The 669-nt window shown below is 69.4% G+C and overlaps 1 protein-coding gene across 1 annotated transcript in view; it reads left to right on the forward strand.

Moving 5' to 3' along the window:
- Positions 1-669, forward strand: part of ZFP36L2 (ZFP36 like 2 zinc finger CCCH-type) — a 2192-nt gene that overhangs the window by 1152 nt on the left and 371 nt on the right. Inside the window, 2 exon segments of the mRNA XM_027776327.1 lie at positions 1-315; positions 318-666. The exon segment at positions 1-315 is cut by the window's left edge and continues 58 nt beyond it. Coding sequence (XP_027632128.1) covers positions 1-315; positions 318-666 — 664 coding nt within the window.

The raw sequence follows: 669 nt of genomic DNA on the forward strand, positions 1-669 counted from the left end.
CGGCCTTGCTGAACAAGGAGAACAAGTTCCGGGACCGCTCTTTCAGCGAGAATGGCGAGCGTAGCCAGCACCTCCTGCACCTGCAGCAGCAGCAGAAGGGGGGCGGTGGCTCCCAAATCAACTCGACGCGCTACAAGACCGAGCTGTGCCGGCCCTTCGAGGAGAGTGGCACGTGCAAGTACGGCGAGAAGTGCCAGTTTGCGCATGGCTTCCACGAGCTGCGCAGCCTGACACGGCACCCCAAGTACAAGACGGAGCTGTGCCGCACCTTCCACACCATCGGCTTCTGTCCCTACGGGCCGCGCTGCCACTTCATCCCAGAGCGGCCGAGCGGCGGCCCGCACCGTCGGGAGGCGCCTCCGGGGACCTGCGCACCTTTAGCACGCGTGACGCGCTGCACCTGGGCTTCCCGCGGGAGCCACGGCCCAAGCTGCACCACAGCCTCAGCTTCTCGGGCTTCCCGTCGGGCCATCACCAGCCCCCTGGGGGCCTCGAGTCACCGCTATTGCTCGACAGCCCCACGTCGCGCACGCCACCGCCACCCTCCTGCTCCTCCGCTTCCTCCTGCTCCTCGTCCGCCTCCTCTTGCCCCTCTGCCTCGGCGGCCTCCACGCCCTCCGGCGCCCCGACGTGCTGCGCCTCTGCGGCCGCGGCAGCAGCGGCGGGGGG

The sequence above is a fragment of the Tupaia chinensis genome, unplaced genomic scaffold (genome assembly GCF_000334495.1).
Source record: "Tupaia chinensis unplaced genomic scaffold, TupChi_1.0 Scaffold000661_1, whole genome shotgun sequence".
Lineage (NCBI taxonomy): Eukaryota > Metazoa > Chordata > Mammalia > Scandentia > Tupaiidae > Tupaia > Tupaia belangeri.